The 21735-nt window shown below is 41.3% G+C and overlaps 1 protein-coding gene across 3 annotated transcripts; it reads left to right on the forward strand.

The window, feature by feature from the left end:
* Nucleotides 1–3004: 3004 nt before the first annotated feature.
* THUMPD2 (THUMP domain containing 2) lies at nt 3005–21132 on the forward strand. Of its 3 annotated transcripts, XM_054985030.1 has the most exons (10): nt 3005–3311; nt 5965–6097; nt 8261–8661; nt 9636–9713; nt 11641–11693; nt 13027–13114; nt 14163–14234; nt 16477–16591; nt 19233–19350; nt 20318–21132. In XM_054985030.1, the coding sequence occupies exons 1-10, from the start codon at nt 3156–3158 to the stop codon at nt 20652–20654; spliced, it is 1551 nt and encodes a 516-aa protein (XP_054841005.1). In that variant the 5' UTR covers nt 3005–3155; the 3' UTR covers nt 20655–21132. The 3 variants fall into 3 exon arrangements, with proteins under 3 accessions (XP_054841005.1, XP_054841012.1, XP_054841021.1); XM_054985037.1 differs by lacking the exon at nt 9636–9713; XM_054985046.1 differs by lacking the exon at nt 9636–9713 and having other exon boundaries at nt 3006–3311; nt 8261–8370.
* Nucleotides 21133–21735: the final 603 nt, after the last annotated feature.

Below are 21735 nucleotides of genomic sequence, written 5' to 3' on the forward strand. Positions count from 1 at the left end.
ACTCTGGGCAAAGCCTAAGAATTCCTCAGCAGGCCAAAGATTCTACATACTTATTTGCTCACTGCATGAAATAAACTTTCTAAAAGTAAGACGCAGTCCTCAACGCCATCTCTCCAATAAGATCTCACTTGGCAAAAGAGTCAAGGAGGATTGTTTCCTGGCCTCTCTACTTTTAACTACTATATCAACTCCTTTGCAACAGCTAAGAAATCCAAGCTTCCATTCGCCAAACCTTGCTGACAAAACTATTCCTGCCTTACTATACACATATGATATTGTCATCCTATCTCATTCACAGGTGGGTCTCAGGAGAGCACTCCGTGACTTCACCATATACTGTAAAGAGCAGCAGCTTGTGATAAACTACCAAAAAACAAAAGTCCTTGTCTTCACCCAAAAAAATATTGAATCCATAGATTGCAAATAGTGGGCAACATTTAACAAACTGACATCTTTAAGTATCTTGGAATAGTCTTCCAGGCATCTGGACATTGGAGATCCATAGAGCATCTTCCGCCATTCTACTTCAGAAAAGGATCCTCTTTTATCCCTGCAGCAATCAAGGTCTTCCAAGGAAAGGCCATATCTCAACTCTTATATGGCTCCCAGCTCTGTATCTACAAAGAGAAGCACTCATTAGAAATGGTACAATCCAAGTTCCTATAAAAGATCCTTGGAGTCCCGTGGTATATCCCAAATGCCCTTATTAGACTACAGACTGGGCTGATCCCCTTGGACACTCGCATGTAGCGACTTGCATTTACCTGTTGGTCAGGACCAGATCTAGGGTTGCCGGTGCCCAAGGCAACCCTAGTCTGAGCCCCTCGTGCACGCGTACAGTGCGTGTGCGCTCCCGCCGCTGCGTAATGACGTCATTCGGTGATGTCATCACGCAGGGCGGAGGCAGTGTGCAGGGCTGGGAAGCCGCCCGCGCCATTTGCCTCCCCACAGGCGAATGGCGCGGGCGGCCTCCCAGCCCCTCGTGGTGCCTTTTGCCTGCCCCGCAGAACAGGGGGTGGCCGGCTTGCCATGCGCCCCCTGTCCTGCAGGGCAGGTGAAAGGCAGTGCGGGGGGCTGGGAGGTCACCCACGCCATTCGCCTGCCGTGCAGGACAGGGGGTGGCCAGCCACCCCCCGGTCCTGCGGGGTAGGCGAATGGCGCAGGTGGCCGCGCTGTCTTTTGCCTGCCCTGCAGGACAGGGGTGAATGGCGTGGGTGGCCGCACTGCCTTTTGCCTGCCTTGCAGGACAGGGGGCGCATGGCAAGCCGGCCGCCCCCTGTCCTGCGGGGCAGGCGAAAGGCAGCGCAGGGGGCTGCGAGGCTGCCTGCGCTGCTGCCCGTGCACTCCTGGCAGCTGCTCCTGGCGCCACCTCCCTGGCGGCGCCAGAGGCAGACTACCCCCCCTGCCCCCCTCGATCTGGCCCTGCAGTTGGTTAAAACTCATCTTCAATCCAGTTGGTCTATCACCTTTGATTCTTGTTGAGAGTCACTGCTCAACTTGGCAAAGAGCAATTGAGGGGAAATTCCAGGAGCATAGTCTTTCTCCCCAAGCCTTATTGCCTATCTTGGGTTCCCAAAAAACAAAAGAAACAATTAAACAGCAGCTCTGGGATCATGCTCTACAATCAGATTGGGCACAGATACAGAAATATCCACTTATTCTACAGTATGCTGACAGTAGATTATCTTAGTTCCCTTGAGATCTCAAAATATCAGAGATCCTTTATGCTTGCACGCTTCAACACTTTACCTTCTGCCCTCCTGGAAGGCAGATACCATCGTGTTCCAATTCCTCAGCGGCTCTGCCCATGCCATACAGAGTCTATTGAACATGTTCTGCTGTACTGCTCATTCTACAATGACATCCGTTCTCATTATACAGCTCCAATCTTGTCAACTTTACCAGGAAGATCTGAACAATGTTATGTCTCACTCCTTCCTGCAGGCTTTTCCTAGGAGATAACTAACAAAGTTGCCAAATTTTTGCCTTCGGGCATGTGGGATACACAAGCAATTGACTGAGCCTCAATAACTTATTTCCTTGCCAGAGAAAGGTATCTTCTCTCCACCCCTGCCCCACAATTGGCATCCACTGTTCTGTGCTCTGCATATGCCCTCCCTATTCTTATTTTTATTGTATTTTTATTGTTCTTGTATTTCTTACTTTATTATCTCTGACTCTGCAGAGCTGATTCTGTATTGAAATAAATTGATGTTGCAGAGGATGGGAGTGAGGAAAAGTTGCTAGGCTGAAGAGGTGCCTGGAGGAGGAGGAGGAGAGATGTGGGGTTCTGGCAGAGAGCTAGGAGGGCATGGGGAAGCAGGAGCAGGATGGTGCAGTGGGATGGTATTTGCAGGGGGCTGAGACATCTCATAGGGCGCACGCCGTGGCAGACAAGAGTGTGTGCACACAACGGAGAGGGAGTTATTGCCTCGTCCTGATGCTGTAGCAGCAGTAGCACCTTAAAGACCAACTAGATTTCCAGGCTATGTATGAGCTTTCGAGATTCAAAGCTCTCCTCTGACAAAGAAAGCTTTGACTCTTGAAGGCTCATCCCTTGGAAATCTAGTTGGTCTTTAAGGTGCTACTGGACCCGAATCTTTTTCATTTACCTGACAATAAGTCTATTGAACAAATTGGGCTTACTTCTGTCCATAAAAAAGCGATGCAAATAGGAACGTTCGATATATAACCATATAATTAGCTAACCCCCTTGAGGTTATTTGAAACCTTTCCCAGGCTATTTCTCGAAGCTGCTAAGCCATTTTGGAGCCAGTCCATTTACAGCTTTGGGGCTGCAAAACAAGCGACCGACAGCCCCTTTCTGTTCTGCCAGGCTGCAGTTCTAAACACACTTTATATCATACACGCAAGGTTTGTTTCTCGGCACGAACATGCTTGACGCTGCGACTACCACCAACTCAAATGTCTCTGAGGGGGAAAAGGGTAAATATTGACGCAGCACGAACAATAGCCGCAAGCATGGAAGACCAGAACAAAAAGAAGCTAGGCGGGGAAAAAAGAAGCCGTCTTTCCTTAGTCCTGCCGGCAGAGTGGCGTGTGCGGCCTGTAGGAGGCAACAGATCGGGGCGCGTCCTGGGAAACAGGAAGGAAGAACGTCGCGTGGCTCTTTGGTTCCAGGCCGCAGAGCTGCGATGGCCGAGGGCGCGCAGCTGCGCCTACAACCGCCGAAGGAGACCACGGCCTCCTGCTGCGCGGCCAGCAGCTCTGCCGCTTACTTTTGCACGGCCGGACGTGGGATGGAGCGCTTCCTGATGCGGGAGGTGCAAGCTCGACTGGGCGCTACGCAGGTGAGCGGATCCGTGGAGATCGTCATGACGCTGGGGGAAGGCGAGGGCTTGCTCTCCTTTCCCTTCCACATATACCGTTCCTGACTTCATGTTATTAACAGCTGTGGACTTGCCCTACCAGCCCTACAACAGCCACGTCTCTTTTTCTCGTGACAAGAGGATACAGCAGGCCAAATAACTTGGGGAGACTTCACCCCCGGGGGCAGTTTGTTTATCCGTATGGGCGAGTATCTCAAAGTCGTGCTTCATTACCTTAATAATATCTTCGGTACTACGTATGTTTGCATTCCCTAGGTGTTGCTACTTCAAGTCGCTGAGCTAAGTGCCGAGTTGTTACTTTTTTTTTCGTGGCAAGTTTCCTTTGCATTTAAAAGTTGTAAGATAATTATGCATTGCACAGGCGAAGTTATTTCCATAACTCTTTGTTGACTTGTAAGTAATTGCCGCATCTGTTGAATTTTTGTACCTCCTGCTAAAAATGCAGGAGGAGCATTGCCAGAAGCACTGGATACAGCAGGATTTGTGTCCAGTGGCACCTTGAAGGGAGTTTTGACTCTCAAAGAACCTTGAAAATCTTGTTAGTCTCTAAGGTGCCACTGGACTCAAATCCTGCTGTTTTACTGTAGATCAACACGACTACCTACCTGAAACTAAGCATTGGATACATTTCTGTGTGTTGCTTGGCTGGTATTACTTGCGGTGTAATCCTAAATACAGTTATACCCTTCTAAGCCCATTGGATTTAGACGGAGAAACTGTGTTTACAGTGACACTGTCAGTTACTAAAGTAGGCAGCATAAAGGACCATGTGGTTAAGGGGAAGAATCTGGTGCAGCCTTTGTTTTCGAATGGGCATGTAATGTAAGTATTGCAGATCTAAATCAATTTCTGACTGTTGTATATGGAGAAGAATGGAGTAGATCATTCTTTGCGTCGTTCTCCCAGTCTCAAATAGAGATTAGAATCCCTCAGGTTCATCAAGGCAACCCAACTCACAGGGTTGTTGTAAAAGGGGGAAAGGGAGGAGGAGGAGAATTATGTAACCCGCTATGGTTCCCTTTGGGGAGAAAGGCCAGGTATAATTAAAGAAAAAGAATTTTTTTTAATCTTCCAGTGTTATATATGCTATCAAGGGTCAGCAGTGCCATTCTACTCTACTTTGGAGAGGTAGGTTAGTCCCTGTGCATATGTCAGACATAAATCTGACATATGTAAGTTTCCCAGCAGTATACCTTTACCAACTCCTGGCTCCCAATCTACGTAGAGCCTTTTCTCTGGCCAGATTTAATGTTCTTCCTTCAGCCATTTTATCTGGCAGATTTCATGGGATTCCTTATTCCAGCAGGTGTTGTCCTTGTTTGATGGACTGTGTTGAAACTGTTTCCCATGTTCTTCACCAGTGCCCTTTTTATCTGGCGCCACTCCGGGATCTTCTACATCCTCTATTAGCCCAACTTTCAGAGTTTTCTGATGATTTTAAGGTTCAGTTCCTGCTTGACAACCCAGATGGGGAAATAACTGAAATAGTAGCTAAGTTTCTCTACAGTGCCATGGCTATACGCCCTGACAAGTAATATTCTGTACTGGTTTTGCTGCACTGTTGCCTTGCTCCTATCTGTATTTTAATCTCATTTTGTATGGAGTCTCTGTATTTAAAATTTTATATTTTATATATGCCAATAAAGGCTTGCTTGACTGACTGAAATCTGACATGAAAAATCACAACACTAAAAAAAACAGTGGGAGAACATTTTAATCTTCTAGGACATTCCATTGCTGACCTAAAAGTGGCAGTCCTCAGGCAGGGAAGCTTGAAGGGGAGATTTCAACAAGAGGTTACTAAACCAGAGTTCATTCACAAATTCAGAACAATGGACCACCATCACACATACACACTCCTGGGGGCTGAATAGGTATATAGGATTCTTATCTCACTACTGATGCAATTTTTTGCAATTACCAACCCCTAAGCATTTCTGCCCCCTCCCCCCTGCTCTAATCAAGCTGCGTTGCACCTTTGCATCCTGACACCTTTCTTTGTAACGTCCCTCCCACCTTCCGACTGCGATATAAAGGGATCTCCATTCCTACTTGTATCTTACAAAGGAAACTTTGACTCTTGAAAGCTTCTATTCTGGAATATCCTGTTGGACTTTAAGGTGCTACTGAATTTGAATCTTGCTGTAGAATCCCTACTGTATTCTAAAAATGCTAGAAATCATATGTGTGCCACCAATTACTTAAGTGTATAAGGGCAGGTAATCTACAACATAGTTACTTTGAGAATATGGGCATAGAAACAAAGTATTTATGTGTGTAATCCTCTTATTGGTTTTGAGTTCCTGTGCAAGCACAGAGATATCCTCCCTCTCACAGGCTTTCTCATTTACTTCAGTAGAAGTGTGGGAACTTTTTCCCACACTGAGGCTTGCGGATGGAGTTGCCCCCATCACTTTTCATGGTGTTGGCCTGACATATTGGGTATCTCCAAGCTTGGAATAAGAACCTATTTTGCTACAAGCAAAGGTCTTTTGTTCTTAATATGAAGGTATGCCTTGTGGTGCTGTAGGTATATGATATGATCATGTAGTGTAATCAGTTCTGGAAAATACATTTTTCAGATTTATTATATCTATGTATGTTCTCTGTCAAGGTGGAATATGTATCAGGAAAAGTCTTCTTTACCACCAGTGCTGAGTTGAGTATGCTGAAGAAGCTGAAATCTGCTGAGCGGTTGTTTTTACTGCTGAATAAATACCCTCCACTTTTCATCTCTAAAAATAAAGGTATTGTCTTCTTAGCAGGCTGTGGCAGCTCTTCCTGCCCTGGTAAGAAGAACTGCACTGCAGCCTTCTTTGTTAAAAATGTGAAGCAGTTTGGGGGTTTGATGTGGGTGGGTATCCCAGGTTCAGGACTTCATGAAACTCACTGAGAGGCCTTGTAAAATTCATAGTTTCTCAGCATGATGTGCTTACTGTGTGAGTGCTTCTCTGAACTTTTTTCAAGAAACATAAGATGCTCAAAGCTGCTAGGAGCTTCTTATAGCAAGTCCCTACAATCTTTCTTAAAGTTGCTTATGTTCCTCCTTGAATAAAAATTGTATGGAAAGTCCTACAAAGTCCCTTATCCCTTGAAACTACTAACACTTGGGGAAATATGCTAGTGCAGTGGTACGGGATGCAGCTGAGGCTTGTGCATCGTTTGTGTGATGGGTCTCTTGGAGGCTGCGTTGGTGCATCACTGCTTTAATGCTACACTTCATCATCCTGTATTGGATTGATAGAAGGGCCTGGTAGTAAATTAAATAAATCACTCCAATATGCTCACGAAGATTATTTTTACAGATTGTTCTCCCCCATTTGGAAAGCAGTTCTCTTACTGCTCTTAAACACCATTTACTTGATCAAAAAGTAAATGCTTTCAGTCGAACAGGAATTACAGAAACTCAACTAAAGAGCTAATAGCTTAACTACCAAGTAACACCATTAGCTTGTCTAGCCCAGCATTTTGGTATAGTGGTTAAGAGCGCGGGACTCTAATCTGGAGAACCAAGTTTGATTCCCCACTCCTCCACTTGAAGCCAACTGGGTGACCTTGGGTCAGTCACAGCTTCTAGGAGCTCTCTCAACCCTACCCACCTCAAAGAGTGTTTTGTTGTGGGGATAATAATAACATGCTCTGTAAGCCACTCTGAGTGGGCGTTAAGTTGTCCTGAAGGGTGGTATATAAATCAAATGTTAATATTATAATGTTATTATTGACTACTGCGACTTGTAGCAGCTCTTCAGGCTGTCAAACAGAGAGATTCCACCCCACCCCCAGCAACTGCTACATAAGATCATTTTAACTTGAGATGCCAGGAATTAAAGCTGGAACCTTCAGCATGCAAAGTGTGGTATACCAGCAAGCCATTATGGCCCTTCTTTAATAGCTTAGTGGCCACTTGCACAGGTTACATAGGAATGCATTTCACTGGTGTGCACAGAATTACACTTCCTTGGAAGTTCCTCTTCTCCTGGTTTTATCTTAAGTTCTGGCTGTTGCAAATTTGCCAAGCCTTTGGAGTATGAAAGCAGACTCTACAAGGGTTATGTGGGAAATCCAGCATTTCCCCCCATAAACATGTTACAGATTGTGAAATGGCTCCATGAAATAGTGATTTTTGCTGTAGAACTACTGTACTTGTTTAAAGGACATGACTGGTTCCAGCTCCCTTTCTCCCAGGGAACAGCCACTGAGAGCTGGCAGAATGCTAGAGTTTGTCAGTTGAAATCCATAAAAGCAGTTAGTGAGAGGGGAGAAGGATTGGAAGCTACTGGGGAGAAGCAGCAGATTGTTCTCACTCATTAGGAGAGCAGAGATAATATCTGGCTGTTGACACTTGTTAATTTATATTATAACCATACACTATTATGAGAGTGTGGAGTTATATGTGCGCCTCTTAACACCAATATTTTATATGTTTTAAATCATCTACTCCTATGTTAAACATCTTGTAAATAAAAGGTTTTGTTCAGTTTAACACTGGCTGACTGGATGTTGTTGGCTGAGGGGAAATAAAACACATATGAACATCAAGAATTCCGTTCACGACAAATGGGCCTAATTTAACTAAATAATGCCAGTGTATAGAGGGAATAAACACTGAGCTCCCTTTCCCTAATAGCCCTGAGTAGAAGTGAATATAGGGAGCTAGCTGCCTGTCTAGTGGAGCCTCTGGGAAGAGGAAAGAGAGGACCCATTGTGGATTTGGGTCTAACCTGATAAACAGAGGTTAGAAAGATGGCAGGTTAACTGCCTGCAAAGCCCCACACTTGTATAGGGAGGTTTATGGTGGGTGGCAGAGTGTAAGTGGGGTCACAATATGGTTTTTAGGTATGTGATTAAAAGTCTCAAGAGAGTATGTTCAAGCTTACATTTAGTGAATTAAGAATATGCTTTTATTTTAGGAAGAATAATCTGTGACATTCAGAAACTTGTAAATGAGGATTCCAGGTTGTGGTTGGATATTGTTACTGTTTGGAAAAGTCTTCAAGGTCAAGAAGTGAAACAAGACAATGTGAGTCCAGATTCCCAAAAACGGAAATTGGAAGAGGAGGACAGTATAAACAATAAAAGACAAAAAACAGATCAATTTTTGGAGACTGTTTCTGCTAAAAATCAAGTAAAAAATCAAAGGAGATGTGACATGTCAGAAACTGATATAGACAATGCCTTGTCTGAAGGCAAATTATTTCTAGAGAAGAGTTGTGAAGTTATACAAGAGAAGTGTGTTGAGAGCGATAGCTGCTTCAGCTTCCGAGTGTCTTGCCGTTGTAGTGGAGCCCTTGCTAAAGTATTTCCTGCACAGGTATGCCAAAAATAATTATTTCAGAATTCCAGAATTGTTGAACTAACATCTGATTATCAAATATTGGTGCATTAAGTATCACCAAGGGATCTCTGATATCAGTTGCATATCGCAAAGAAGCCATGATAAATGTCTTGTTTAGACTTTTAAAATGTACTGACATGTGTGTGCACAGTTGTGTGTCAGAAGCCATATCTGTGATCATGGCTGCTGGAATAGGTTCAGGCCCAGTCATGGAAGTGACTGCTATTTCACCAGAGGCTTAAGTTGCATTCATGCACACCTTTGCTAATGTTGCCATGTATCTTTCACAGCTGTGTGGAGGTATTTTAGCAGGATGAATAAGCCACTTCAGGAAGAAGATGCTGAAGTTTCTATAGATGTCTTATTCTATATTACACAATTATTCTTATGATTAGGAGGCTTTTCTAACATGTAACCCAAACTCTTCTTTAGTGTCTTTTAATGCAATTGCTTCATGGCCTGTCCTTGGTTAGTCAGTCCAGCTCTTGCACTCTCTCTTTTGGAATTGACCAGGTGGGCGGGGTAGAGAATTTTTCCTGATATTTCATGCTTGTTAAATTTCAGGAATGGCTGTCTGAAGGTCTTTTTGACAAGCATAATGTTATGTTGAAGAGAGCAAGGAGGAAATGAACGATTTCTTTTTAAAATGTCTGTTCATTGTAGGCAGTGAATAATGTTTCATGAAATAATTACTTGCATTTTATAGGAAATGCCCAAATAGTCATGGATGATACATACTTTTTTAGGGTTTTAATTCTAAGTACATACTTGATCCATTGAGCTTCGTTGAACTCAGCAGAACCTATTTCAATGTGCACAGGATCAGATACGTAGTTTTGGCTTCCCAATTTTGTAATACCTCAACTTTTTTTTTCTTTTTCAAGTACTTAAATGTGAGGATCTATTTATCATCCTGTCCACCCAGTTCTTCATATAAACTTTCTTTTTAGGTGGTGGGAAGAATAATTGGAACAGCTCTTATGAAGCATTTTGGATGGAAGGCAGATCTGAGAAATCCTAGTATAGAGGTACTGAACTAAAACAATTAGAGGCCACGGGCACTGCTTTCCTCAGAGTCTAATGATGTAATTCTGTGCAGAGTTATCCCAGTCTTAAGTGGACTGGAATCAGTGGGCTTAGATGCAAGTAACTGCATAGCATTGCACTGTTAGTGGAGGCCTCATGTATCAGAACACAAAATAAAAGTCTTATCTTGAAGGCATTGAATGTCCCTAGAGATCCACCAGTTCCTCTATGAGTTAGTCCATCTTTGCCATTTTCTTGTCTCCAACAGTAGTAAGATGTAAGTGCCTTAAGAGTTTTTAACACAGCAGGATGTTAGGGAACAGCCTGCTCTGTTGTCATTGATCCCTCTCTCTGGGTGCCTAATGGACTAAAGACATTCTATCAATTACCAGTTACGGACTTCTGAAATTATGAAAGGCAGTGCTGATCAAATGTAATTCATCCTCCTTATTAGAATATACTAAGTGCTATACATGAACTAAATGCACAGGATCTATCCACAGGCTTCCAAACTTTTTGTTTTAAAGGAAAACAAAAAAAGGATAAGGGTTTGCAAGGAGGGCAAAATGGCACTTGCTGGGTGACACTTGGCTTGGTTTTGGCTTTTTGTAGCCTTAAGTAGCTCTGTGGGAAGGGGCAGTTCAAATGGAGACTGTGAGGGGAGAGGGGTTTACTATTTAACCTCTGTGATGCTTTTCTGGTGAAAATTGCCTTCCTTCCCCTGCTGTTTGCTTTGCAAGAGAAGCATGCACCCATATCGATCTGAATTTCCTCTCACTCCTCACAGCAGTGATTAAGACCTAAAAATCTTTTTTAGTTTGACTCTAAAAGGAAACGCAAAAGTTAAAATGAATCTTATTGAATAATATAACAATAAGAAAAAAGCGTACAGGAAAGAGACTAGCGAAATATCCAAAGGATGGGAGGAGGAAAGGGAGAGAATATGAATGCAGAAGTGAGAAATAACATAAGGGAATGGAGATTTATTAAGAAAATTAGAATTTAATGAGCAGAGGGACCAAAAAGAACCCAAAGAGAGGAATGGAGATAGATAAGAATGGGCACGACCATGAAGATACTTGAAAGTTACAGGATGAAATTTAAATGTAATGTAGAACAAAGGAAGCCAATGAAGAGAAACATAGAGAGGTGTAACACAGTTAAAGCCCCAAGAAAGATAAATTAAATGATCAGCATAGAGAACAGAGAGAGCAGGCTTATGCAAAGTGAGAAAGCCTTATAATATGTAGAATGGCGTAGAATGAGATTATGAAAGAGATTATTAAAAGAGTCAGTAGATAAAGCATAATGTTTTAAAAATCTAGGTTGAAGGATCCTGGTAATTCACACGAAGAGTAATGTGCTTCTTTACATTTTCCCAATATTTTTTCTCAGTAGCCAGTCCTCTGGATTGCCTAGTAGTAGCCATGGAGGATGGGCTGAAGGGACAGTACACTCTTGACTGTGTTTTCTTCATGCAGTAGCGCATGGAGCATACTGAGCTAAAAGATCTGCAGTCAATAGCAAGTCCCTGCCAGCCCTCGAACCCTTATGCTCAAGGATCCAGCCCAGGGCCAGGTGCTTCTGTTGTACATCCCCTCAACCTGCTGCACTAATATAAATATTTGCACTGAAACAGAAGACGTGGGCCTTCGGATCTGCATAAGAGTCCTCCTGAGTGCAACATCTGTGCCAATCTGAAGTTTTCAGGGATTGAGCTGGTTCATATGACATGCACGTACAAATCAGTATAGATATTCTAGCAACAATACAGTAATTTGCCTGTTAGCTTAATATAAGGAAAGCAAAACTGGAAAAGATGATTGAGATCACATTATGTACATTTTAAAAAAAATCAAACCAAAAACGTAAAATTAACTTGCAGGAAATGCAAGTTATTCTTTAATAGAAGTTTTCATTGCCTTTCAGATCTTTGTTCACCTAAATGATATTTACTCTGTGATTGGAATCCCTGTTTTCAGGTAGATATTATTATTAAAACATCAGTACTTGCAGTCCAATATTATGCTTGTTAGTTATAATGAATAACAGAGGAGTAGCCACATTAGTTTGTTGTAAGAATACAAACAGGGAGTCTTGAGGCATTATAAGGACTATCAGCTATATTGGGGCACGAAACTTGCATGGACTAAATGAAGGTGCTAGTTAAGTAGGTAAGTAATTAGATATGTATATGGTTCCAGAGGGGAAAATTTTGTAAACATTGGACCCAGGAGTCCATGAAATGTAGTGTGAAACAGCAACTCTGTCAAATGTCTATGCAGAGCCAATATGTAGGGATGTGTGTTTTGGGTTCTGGATCTGGGTTTTTAACTCAGATTGGGCCCGATTCGGGATGTTTTGGCGTTCCTGAATCAGCCTCAGCATTGCTGAAATGATTCTGGAATACCGAAACAAAGCTTACCAAAGTGCTTCAGAACGCTTTGTTAAGTTTCGGGTAGCACAGACGCAGCCTTTCCCTTGCCGTTCCCAAGGAACACCAAGAGGAAACACTGCTTCCGCTGCTAGTGGGGCTTTCTAGGTGGCTGGGAGTGGCATTTTACAGGGAACCTACTCCTACCTATCCTCTCAAGAACTCCCAAGTTCCAGGGAGATTGGACTTCGGGGGGCTATGTTATGGCCCCCCCAAAGAAGGTGCCCCTATCCACTGCCAATCTCCATTATTCCCTATGGGGAAAATTGAGGGGGGGGCTAGGTGGCTGGGGGTGGCATTTTGCAAGCAGAATAAACCAAACTTTCAGAGGACCCTCTCCTAACCATCCTTTCAATTTCAGAAAGATTGGGGAAGGTGCCCCTATCCATCACTGATCTCCATTGTTCCCTGTGAGGAACCTTCACACTAGAGAATCACACTAAGAGAGGGTCCCCTGCAAGTTTGGTGCATTTTGTTTGCAAAATTTTTCTTAATGTGATTCTCTGGTGTGAAGGTTGGTTGAGGGTTTAAAAGTGACCCGTAACTGCTTCTCTTTTGTATGCATGGCCTTTTTGCTCTACTGCACAAGAATGTACCTTTCCCCATCTGTACCCATGTATATATCTGCCAAACATACTTCTGATCTATATCATTGGCCTATTCTGTTCAGAAGTGTTCGACAACAGCAATGTCATTTTTACTTCTGTGACAGTATCTTGGACTTAATTTACAAACCTGCAGTTTTAGAGATTTTTTTTTCAAATTTGTATGAGAATTTTTTTTATTGTTTTCAGATTTGTTATATCAGGATGTTTTATTTTTTAAAAGTAAAATTGTATCTGTCGCTCATATAGTAAGGTATTTTCTGTATCTGTTTGCAGACTTCCCTTGGCAAGCAGAGCATATATTAAAACTCCTGGGTTGCGATCTACCGTTGCATGGGCTATGGCATCCTTTGCTGAAATCCAGGTAAGCGAGCAAACTGGCTATAGAGCCAGCTATCATGGAGAGTTCCCAGGATTCCATCAGTGGAATAATTTTAAACATTCAGTGAGGACTGGTGAAGCATAGTTTGTAAGAGTGTGGGTCATGAAATCCACCATTCAAATCTTACTAAGTATCAAACTCGTAGTTTCCATTGGGGTGGCTTTTTCAGCCAGAAAATAGCTGGTGAGGAAAGGGTTAAAGATCCCTCTTGTTTCCCCCTCCCCCAGCCCCTGTTTTCTATTCTTGGAAAAGCAGCTCAGTTTGACAAGTGTGTGTGTGTGGGGCGGGGGAGAAACTTTTAAAATGGGTTTGGAAGACAACATAGCTTGTAGACTCTAAGAGGCCTTAAGACTAAATTCCTGTGAGAAGTATAGGGATAATACTTGTTTTGCAGGATTATTGCAAAAATTACTGAGATGTACATAAAAAAATGGGAGTGCTCACAATTAACATAAAAACTAATTAGCATTACTTCAGCAGATGGTTATAGCTGTCAGATATTTTTAGATAGCTGCGTTTGAAGGTAGGAGAACAGACTATATATGACTTTATAAGAAGTCTTGTAACCCTACTGCCATTATTATTAATAATATATTAAGTGTGTCAGTTATGCAGAATGCTTTACAATTAGCTTCTACTGTATCCTAGTATTCTATGAAGAATTTAGATCAATTTTACAGATAGGTGCTGGAGGCCTGGGTATACTGACTTGTACAGAACTATCAATTGATGGATTCTGTGGCTAAGCTAGGACATAATCTGTATTCTCAAGGCCCCTAGTTTGTTATTCTGTTCATAAAGCGACACAGTCTATATATTATATCTGTATTCTTGGGTTCATTCCAAATGAACAGCAGCAACTCTGACCTCTTAATTCAGGCCCGGAATGGTCCTTGTCTCTTACTTCTTTCAACTAGTGTGCAAAGGCTATTTTTTGTCCCAGAAGACCTAAAGTTAACTTCTTATAAATTTACAGATGGTACAGCTTTGAGTGTGTGTATCAGTTTTTTGTTGTTATTTTGGTCTGCAGGCTGGTGCCTTTGTGTTGGATCCCACGTGTGGTCTGGGAACAATACTACTAGAAGCTGCAACTGAATGGACTGTAAGTGCTGTTCTTTTAATAAGAGCTGCTTCCACATGGAGATAATTCTGTATGCAGCTTACGTTGCTGCGGCAAATGCATAGGCATTCACAATGACAATGGAGCAGCCGCACAAGTTTTCCCCATATTTTCTTTTTCTTTTTTTTCTTTAATTTTTTTTAATTTAAACTAAACTATACACCATAACATAATAAACAATAAACATAGAGAATAAGAAAAAACACACAATTCTAAACATGACACCCTAACAATACATATATCTATATAATTAAGGGAAAAGAAAACAAGAAAAAAGAAACCTAGATTACACTGCAGGTTGAGTTCCCATTTCCTCAGCAACAAGTGTATATCATTTCTAGAGTCACACTTATTCTAGCAAAATCAAAAAGAGTCCAGTAGCACCTTTAAGACTAACCAATTTTATTGTAGCATAAACTTGATTCTCGAAAGCTTATGCTACAATAAAATTGGTTAGTCTTAAAGGTGCTACTGGACTCTTTTTGATTTTGCTACCACAGACTAACACGGCTAACTCCTCTACACTTATTCTAGGTTAGTCACAAAACCCCTCTTTTTCCTATTGTTCATGTTTCTTAATCCATAAATGCAGAGGTCATCAAATCCTTGTTATCCATTTCATGCAAAAAGTCTATTAACGGTTTCCATTCAGTCAAGAAGTTAACTAATGTCCTTTCTCTAATCAATGCAGTAAGTTTTGCCATTGACGCAAACTCCAAAACTTTTGTCAACCATTCCTCCACTGTAGGCAATGTTGTAGTTTTCCATTTTTGTGCATAAAGTACTCTTGCTACTGTAATAAAGTATAAAAACAGTGTTCTAGAGCTTTTTTCCAACTGGCTGTCAGTTATTCCCAACAGAAAAGTCTCTGGTTTCAGCTGAAGTTTAATCTTCAAAATCTTCTGAATCGATTATTGTATCTGCAACCAAAAACTCTTTGCTCTTACATGTCCACCACATATGAAAAAATGTCCCTTCTTGTTTGGCACATTTCCAACATACATTTGACGCCCCCTTATGCATTCTAGCCAATTTTTCAGGAGTCATATACCGACGATACATCATTTTGTAAAAATTTTCTTTAATACTGGAGCTTAATGTAAATTTCAGCCCTCTTGTCCACATATTTTCCCATTGCTCCATTAATATATCGTATCCACAATTTTTCGCCCATTCAATCATGCATTCTTTTACTTGCTCTTCTTCCATCTCAAACCTCAACAAAAGTTTATACATTTTAGAAATAACATGTTCATCATTTGTACAAAGGGCTATTTCAAATTCAGTTTTAGATTTCTCAAAGTCATAATGACTCTTGTCTAATTTTCTTTTTCTCAGCCTTCCCCCCCTCCCACCACCAAAGGACTTTTGGTGGACTTCTTAAAAAAACCATAATAAAAATAAAAACCGTAATAGCAATATTACCATAAAATTATAATAAGCTATTGCAACGTGTTAATTCCCAGCTTTCATTTTTGTTTAAAAAGCAAGCTTCTTGCCTATTTCATTGCAGAATTTAATGAATAACAAGCAGCCTGTACCTTTCTCCTTATTACTCAACAACAAAAAGCGCTATTGATTTTTTTTTTTAAAGAAAGGTGACAACTAGTTCATGGTTGCAGTAACGCTATATTATAATAGCTGTTATCAATAGGAAGTCTTCAGGTGTGGGGGACACAGCTGCCACAGCAATGGAGGAAAGGGAATTGGCATCAGTGTGTGTGGGACCTGAAAAAATGCACATGTTCCCATTAACAGTGTCCAAATTCACTCGGACTGTTGTCTTTCCAAAAAGATTGTACCAAACCAGGTTTGGGAAAGATCACAGCAAAGCAGAAGAAATCATAGAAGCAGGGCAAGGAAAGGATGACGTGATGTGAATGCTCCTGAAAACAGCACTGCTGAAAGGAAGCCAAGGTGGAGCAAAACGTGTGTGTGGAAAAGCCAAATATGGTGTGTTTTCCAGACAGTATTACTATAATCCTTAAGCATGCAACAATGGTGGTGAAATCCTAGATTTTAAATATGGCTTGGATCTCATAATAAATCTCCACTGACTGATGGGATTTCTGTCAGTAGGGCAAGACTTCCACACCTCAGATGATTTTTGAATTGTTGCTTTTGGGGAAAAGGAACTCCCAGGAACAGCTGTGCTTGTGCCACTGTTTTACCATTGTTTCCTTTCAGAATGTTTTAAAAAACTAAACATTTGTTTCCTCTGCAGAATGCGCATTATTTGGGAACTGACATTAGCGCTTCACAGTTACAAGGAGCCTATTCTAATATCCAAGCTGCAGGCTTGATGGGTAAAATAGACTTATTGAAAGCTTCTGTGACAGGTAAAACTTGGCAATGGGTATCAGCTGTAAGAATTCTGAATAATGCAGAATTAATGAAAACAGTTTCCGTAAGATGAAACGCAATAAAAATTGGACCTCCACAGTTAGGAATATATCTTTTTAATTTTTATTCAAGACAGATAGCATGACATATGGCTCACAGATTATACCTTTTATACCTCCTATGTTGGGAAGAATAGGATGGCAGGTTTGCCAGATTTGTTCTTCACAGCACTTTTGTTCCGGCACCAAGGCTCTAGAACTCCTAACCAAGGTAGTACACTTGCCTGTGCCCTCTGTCTCTGTAAACTTTTCGGTTTGGTGCAGATGTTTTTGTTTTTTTAAGAAGGGCCTTTGAGGAATTAATATTTAGATGGAGTGTTTAATTGATTGGAATATATTACCTTGCTTTGGAAGCCTGTTCTTGTTGCTATGTTTTCTCTTCATTTTTAATGTTGTAAACTTTCAGTTACAAGAGATCTTTTATCCTCGGTGGAAAAGAAACAAAATCCCATTTGAAAGGAACCAGACACAACGCAAATGCTATTCAACTACGTTATTGCAGCTAAACAGCAACTAAGATTTTAAAGCAACATGGTTCATTCCTTCATTTCAGATTCTTACTACAGATTCCTCAACCAATAAGAGAAATTCTCCACTGGTTCCTCTACTAAAAGATCTAGCACCAAAAAAGCAGTAAATTCTAACACATCTTACCCCAATGATAATTCTTTACAATATAAGATTACTCTTGGAAACTGGTGAGATTATTGTAATGTAACAATAGAATGAGTTGGCCACTTCTCACCTAATTGGAACAGTCAAGTTGGGAAGGTTTTACACCAGCATTCTTTAGACTTACTCATAAGAGAAGGTAGAAGATAACCTGAAAAAGAACATAGGGAAGCCAGAGGCCTTGTCTGACTCGCTGGAGCCCTACTCTTTTTATACCATTCTCAGGGTATCCTTCCTCTCATACCATGGGCTCATATGACAAAGAAATGTTAAAACAATTTAAAAAATTGTCCTGGTCAAATTTGTTATACAGCTAGTTCTAGCTCTTTCCCAGTTTGTTGTCAAGGTTTTCCATGTACCAAGGCCTTAGCATGAGGAGTCTGATATCTGGTTCTTGTGGTTATGTACATCTACCCCATTTCCATCTCTGCTAAACGAGTTTTATATCGGTTCAATAACTTCCAAAACCTGTTTTACTGAATGTGACAACAGGACAAAACAAATGAGTGTAAAACACAGGAAGCACTGCTGCTCTCAAACCCCTTTCAGTTCTCAAATGCCTGCATCCATCTTTAACTGGAAGCCCACCTCCCGCCCGCTTTCAACTGCTCTTGATGAGACCACCTCAGACAGAACAGGAAGCAGCAGCCAGGCATCCCTCCATCATGCCTGTCTCTAGCTCCAGCTAAAAAAACCTTCCCTTCAGCTTTCATATGCCATTGATTGAGCTATCACAGGGAGAAGTGTTCAGGCCTCCCTTTGTTACGCCTAATTTTAATATAATTTGTGTTTGGATTTTAACTTCTGCAAGCCACTTGAGTCAATCTTAGCTGAAAAAGCAGGATAAAAATAAACTTTCCTGTAAATTGTTGTCTAAATCAGCATCTCTTTTTGCTGTCTCTTTAGAAGAGCCAGATTTGAAAATTGGGGTCATTATCAGTGGCTAATGTATCCTATCATGCCCATACATGTGTTTTTAATACATAATTACCAATCAACAAAACTCCCAAGTGGGTCAGTAAAAGTTTTTGTTTACTTGCCTATAGCGTGTGGGCTTTTTGCCTGCTGCATTGAAAAAAATGGGGATTGTTTTGTTTCAGCATTTATAGTGCAATCCTAATCTGTCCTAAAACCATTACTCCTGTCTAATCCCATTGACTGTTAGTGAACTGTACCTGCTAACTCATGGGGTGTGTTTCCCCATCAAAAGCATACATACCTTGTAGTAATAAATTACCTTTTGCAATGTGCAGATTTTTAATAATCATAGATCTGTTTTTCGTGTGTGATGGGTTTTGGGTTTTTTCTTTGAGATTGACTTATTTTTAATGACTAACTTTTGAGAGGAAAATAATGCCTTTTTCTCTAGACAAATCCCTAAAATCTGGATATGGCAGATCATGTGCCAAAGGCCAATCCTCATATTACAGCCTGTTAGGTTCTTTGATGAAACTCCATTGTAATGGCCTTAGAAGGGAAAAGTAACAGCATTTATTGAGCTAGGCTGTCATAAATGGTTTTATGTCGATCATAAGAATCTTCAGTGTACAGCCCTGATCATCAGTATCCACATTCATTACAGGAGCTGACCATTGATTTTTAAAAAATGTTTCGTACTCTGGAAGTGTCAAAATGTAAATTGATGCTGCAGACAAAACATATTTCTTATTCACCTTTCTCAATTTAAGCCCCTGTTGGGCTTAAGTAACTATAACTGCAACTATTCTAATTTTTTTAAGAGCCCAAGTAACTTACAATACTTTGTAGTAGTAATTGCTGAAATAATATCAGTTTTTATAAGCAAAATCGAGTAATGATTAAGCATTTCACTGTTAAGGGAAACAGTTCAATTCTACAGTCTTGCCTTAATCAAAGCCCAGCTGAAATGTATGACTTTTATCTCTAGAATTGCCGTTGCCGCCAGAAAGCATCGATGTTGTGTTTGCTGACTTCCCATTTGGAAAAAAGTTCAAAATAACAAATGAAATGAAGTTACTACCAGATGTTTTGCAAGAAATTGAAAGGCATGTGCATTTCAATGTTTAACCCTAACTTATATTACAGTTTAGGATCTGGCAAGGTAAACAGTGTTGCTATGTCTGCTGTGCTTAAGACTAGGTAGAAACAACTCTCATTTCCTTATGGTCATATTTCCTATTCATTGGAAATTGATAGTTCTAAGCAGAAGTAGAAAAAGCACCTTGCTAGCAGCCTTAGTGAGCTCAGAAGAGATGAGCGTAGTTACACAGAACACCCCAGTAAGACTGGCAGTGAGAGGGTGGGGTACAGCATGCAGCAAGTGCTTCTGTAGAGCAAAAAGGTGTTCCTGACAATTAATTCAGAGGGGATGTTGCAAAAATCTGCATCTTTGAAGGCAAATCAAAGGATCAAGAGAAGGGTCACATTGGGCTTTGAAGACATTTAGGAGCAAAACAGCAAGAACTCCACTCCCCGTTTGCAAGTTCCTGTAAGCATGGAATTAAATGACTTGCAGTTCAGTCCAAAACAGGGTTACGCCCTTCTAAGCCTACTGACTTCAGTGGTGTAACTCTGTTTAGGATAGTTCTGTGAATGTCCCTTCCCCCCCTTAATTACCCCTCCCCCTTTAATTCAGAGGATTCTGAGGAAAGGGGTCTGTCTCTTCCACTGGGAATGAAGCAAGAGTCCCCTCCTGTTGTGTGTCTGCAGTGCACAGAGGGGTGTTTTATATGTTGGATTAGGCTGGGAGCTACAATGAAGAGATTCATGGTCACTGACAGCAACCTAGCAACTTGCATTTGTGGAATTTTAGCAGCTAATGCCGTGTGATTCAGTTGGATAGGTTGTCATAACATGCATCAGAGAACTGTTATGAAGGTAAATGGGTGAGGGATGGGGGATGAGAGGATTGCAGAGTGGTCTATGCAATGAAAGTAGTACAGGAATGAGAAATATTATTGAAATGGGGAACTCAACCAAGGTGTATTAATAGTGTCCCTTGCTGTTTTTCAGGGTACTTTGTGTTGGAGGGACTGTTGTGCTATTACTTAGTCAGGAACTCCATAAGCTCATCAATGGCGGCATTTCCAGTGGTCCTGAGACTGAGAATCACAACTCTGCAGAATGTGAAGTGGTGTCACTTGAGTCAGACACCCAGGAAAAGACTGGTAGCCCCAGGATTATTTCCCCATCAGCTCAGCATACAGGAAAAGAAGACATCAGCAATACAAAGTCAATTCTTGGTTCTCTAGTATTGGTAGAATCCTTAGAAGTTAGCCTTGGCAAAACAGATGCTTACATGTGCAAGTATAAGAAACCAATAGCAGGCTTGGCAAGTATGAAAAGCTAGCAGCTGCACTTTAGAAAGACTGTATGTGAAAAAGCTTGGAGTTTATGCTTCAAATCATATGGTGCAGGAGCAGCTGGGCTAAGCTAAACTCAACAGAGTTCCGTAGGCTTCCATAGTTTCAGTAAAACACAAAGGCCTTTTAAAAGGGTCAGTAACTGAAGACCTTGGGCAAATCAACCTCATGAGGAATGGTGATTGCTTCCCTCCACCCCACCACATCAGTCTAGAAACCAAGTTTTGGAGAAAGTGGCATCATTAGAAACAGAAATTGTTGTGTATTTCTAAGTGTGGATGGGCAAGGCATAGCAAGACTCCCCCCTCTTCAACTTCCTTCTCCAAGTAGCTTTCTAGACATGATGGAAAGATAACCTAGCTGTTTCCTGCCCTGCTGATGGCTCCCTCAGTAGCATTTGGAAGCTGAAGGGAAGAGATTCTGTTAAAAAAACAGGACAATTAAAAGTTTAAAACTTTGTGTTGACATTTAGTATAAGCATCAAAATACTAATGAGATATTTAATTAATGTTTTAAGTAAAGGATATGTGAGAGGGAACTGATGGAAGAATCTTTCTCTACTGAAAAATTCTTTGCCCAAGTAGATGCCCATGCTTACAGTAAGTACAGTAAAAACTTTATAGTAAAATAAATGTGCTTATATACAGCTCTTCTGGACAGAATAGTGCCCACTTACAGTGGTGAACGAAGTAAGTTTTATTATTATTCCCACAACACAGCTGGGGCTGAGAAGAGTGGCTTACCCAAGGCCACCTACTGAGCTTATGGCAGCAGTGGAATTTGAACCAGCAGTGTGTTGATTCACCGCTCAACCACTTAACCACTATAACCAGATAAGCAGTTGCTTGCAAAACTGTGTCGTAAATATTTGTTGCAAACTGCACATTACCTTCAGGATCTGTGATGGCATGTCCTGACATGCATTTTAACTGGTGGAGAGGGCGGTAGTTGGATAGGGGATGTGTTATTGAAGTAGGATAGCCATTCTCGTTGTTTCTCTGGTAGGAATCAAGCCACCTCCCTGCTGTAAACACACACTGAAAGTGCTATGGCAAAAGAGAGGTATTC

Source organism: Eublepharis macularius, chromosome 1 (genome assembly GCF_028583425.1).
Source record: "Eublepharis macularius isolate TG4126 chromosome 1, MPM_Emac_v1.0, whole genome shotgun sequence".
NCBI lineage: Eukaryota > Metazoa > Chordata > Lepidosauria > Squamata > Eublepharidae > Eublepharis > Eublepharis macularius.